This window comes from Austrofundulus limnaeus, unplaced genomic scaffold (assembly GCF_001266775.1).
Source record: "Austrofundulus limnaeus strain Quisiro unplaced genomic scaffold, Austrofundulus_limnaeus-1.0 Scaffold779, whole genome shotgun sequence".
NCBI classification, from domain to species: Eukaryota; Metazoa; Chordata; class Actinopteri; order Cyprinodontiformes; family Rivulidae; genus Austrofundulus; species Austrofundulus limnaeus.
In genome coordinates this window covers 135,903-137,265 of record NW_013953181.1, presented here as the reverse complement: position 1 = coordinate 137,265, position 1,363 = coordinate 135,903, and the positions used below count along the sequence as shown (strand labels likewise).

General features: G+C 39.3%; 1 protein-coding gene across 1 annotated transcript in view; it reads left to right on the top strand.

Moving 5' to 3' along the window:
* The window catches only part of tsc2 (TSC complex subunit 2), a gene marked incomplete at its 5' end in the record, with an annotated part of 61,663 nt that overhangs the window by 25,754 nt on the left and 34,546 nt on the right, over positions 1 to 1,363 (top strand). Inside the window, 3 exon segments of the mRNA XM_014028560.1 lie at positions 378 to 500; positions 626 to 732; positions 844 to 1,009. Coding sequence (XP_013884014.1) covers positions 378 to 500; positions 626 to 732; positions 844 to 1,009 — 396 coding nt within the window.

Here is a 1,363-nt window from a genome sequence, read left to right as displayed (position 1 = left end):
GGCATCAGACAATGAAAGAACTGTACAGTGATGAGTCCAACCAGGAAGTTTTTTATGAATTTTGTAGGCCCTGTTGTAGAGCCTAACTAGGGGTAGGGGTCTGTGCAAAATCTGAACTGATATCTGCGAAATTAGATTTTAGGGTGGCCCATTTTTAAAGGTTAAAAGTAAAAAAAAGTTTGTCAGTTTGCAGTTTTTTAAATTTGTAGGTTCTGCTTTTTGTATCTGGGATGGTAAACTTTTAACTTGGACAATTAAGTTAGGGAGGAAAATGATGACAATCAGATCGTTTTCTGAAGAATCACTGAGTTTTTCTGTTTTTGTTAATTTAATAGAAAGCTGAATCTGTAAAACCTCTTTCATTTTCTCTGCAACAGAGCAAACTTTACAGCCTACCAGCCAGCCATGCGAGTCGTGTTTATGAGCTGCTTATCAGCCATCTGCAGCTTCACTACAAGAACAAGTACTGTTCAACCATCGCCTCTTCTGTTAGATTACAGGTAAGACTTTCTACCTGCTTTTATCCAAACTTTTATTTTTACATTTTGAAAAGTTTAACTGCTTTTCTAAATTCATCCCACTTAAATCCTGTGCTTTCTGTGTTTTCTTTAACGTTCTCATCCAGGTGTTTGACTTCTTCCTGATGATGCGAGCAGACTCTCTGCACCGTATTGGAGTTCCCAACAAAGATGGAGCGATGAGATTCAGTCCATACTGTTACTGTGACACAGGGTGAAAACACAGACAAAAGACAGATACTTTATTTTTTTAGTTCCTGAAGGCTGATCGTAATTGGACCAGTCCAGTCATATCAGAACTGTATGTCTGTGTAATTTATTTCAGGGAGCCAGAGAAGCGTGTTGGTGATAAGAAGCCGACAGGTTCCACATCTCCTCCTGCTGGTAGTCCAGCTCCACCTGCTGCTCCTCCAGCGTCAACAGCCTCGATACGCTCAGCTTACCTTCCCTACGCTCCTGCCTTCAGCGTCCTGCTGCAGTGCCTCAAAATGGTACACACAGCATCCTGTCACAGAACAAAGCACAAAGTGGATTACTGTTCTTAAAAGGATCCATGATTACCATAATTGTAACATTAGACTTTACTTAATAAACATATATTTTAACTGCAAAATAAAGACTGTAAAAATACTGTAGGTTGTTTAGGTTTTATCATTTTTAAACTAAAAGTTTAAAAATATATTACACGGATGGGGCCATTTTATTTACACACAAAGCATTCTGGGTAAATGATGACGTGGATAGGTCCTCAGTGTGAGCGAGCTATATCCACCCTGAAGGTTAATCTTGAACAATATCTGATGATCGACTCTTTTAAATGAAACCAGAGAGCGTTGACAGAGAGG